Raw genomic sequence first — 252 nt, 5'->3', positions numbered from 1 at the left:
AAGTTGAGCAAGAAGGAGCTGAAGGAGCTGCTGCAGAGTGAACTGGGATGTTTCCTGGAGGTAACTGGCACCAGTTGGGGAAGGGGGAAAGGGGGTAAGTGCAGACCCATGGGGCTCACACTGTGTCCCCCCCCCTAGAGCCAGAAGGATGCGGGGGCCGTGGAGAAGATCATGCAGGACCTGGATGAGAACGGCGACGGGGAGGTGGATTTCCAGGAGTACGTGGTGCTGGTGGCTGCTCTCACCGTGGCC

General features: G+C 60.3%; 1 protein-coding gene across 1 annotated transcript; it reads left to right on the top strand.

Annotated features, from left to right (window-relative positions):
* Positions 1 to 6: 6 nt before the first annotated feature.
* On the top strand, positions 7 to 246 carry LOC103802621 (protein S100-A1-like; the record flags this gene model as incomplete). Its single annotated transcript, XM_009075120.1, has 2 exons — positions 7 to 60; positions 139 to 246. Coding segments are annotated over 2 exons (162 nt in total), but the record flags the coding sequence as incomplete, so codon positions are not given.
* Between the last annotated feature and the right edge of the window lie 6 nt (positions 247 to 252).

Source organism: Acanthisitta chloris, unplaced genomic scaffold (assembly GCF_000695815.1).
Source record: "Acanthisitta chloris isolate BGI_N310 unplaced genomic scaffold, ASM69581v1 scaffold42175, whole genome shotgun sequence".
Taxonomy (NCBI): domain Eukaryota; kingdom Metazoa; phylum Chordata; class Aves; order Passeriformes; family Acanthisittidae; genus Acanthisitta; species Acanthisitta chloris.
This window is presented reverse-complemented; position numbering and strand designations above follow the sequence as displayed.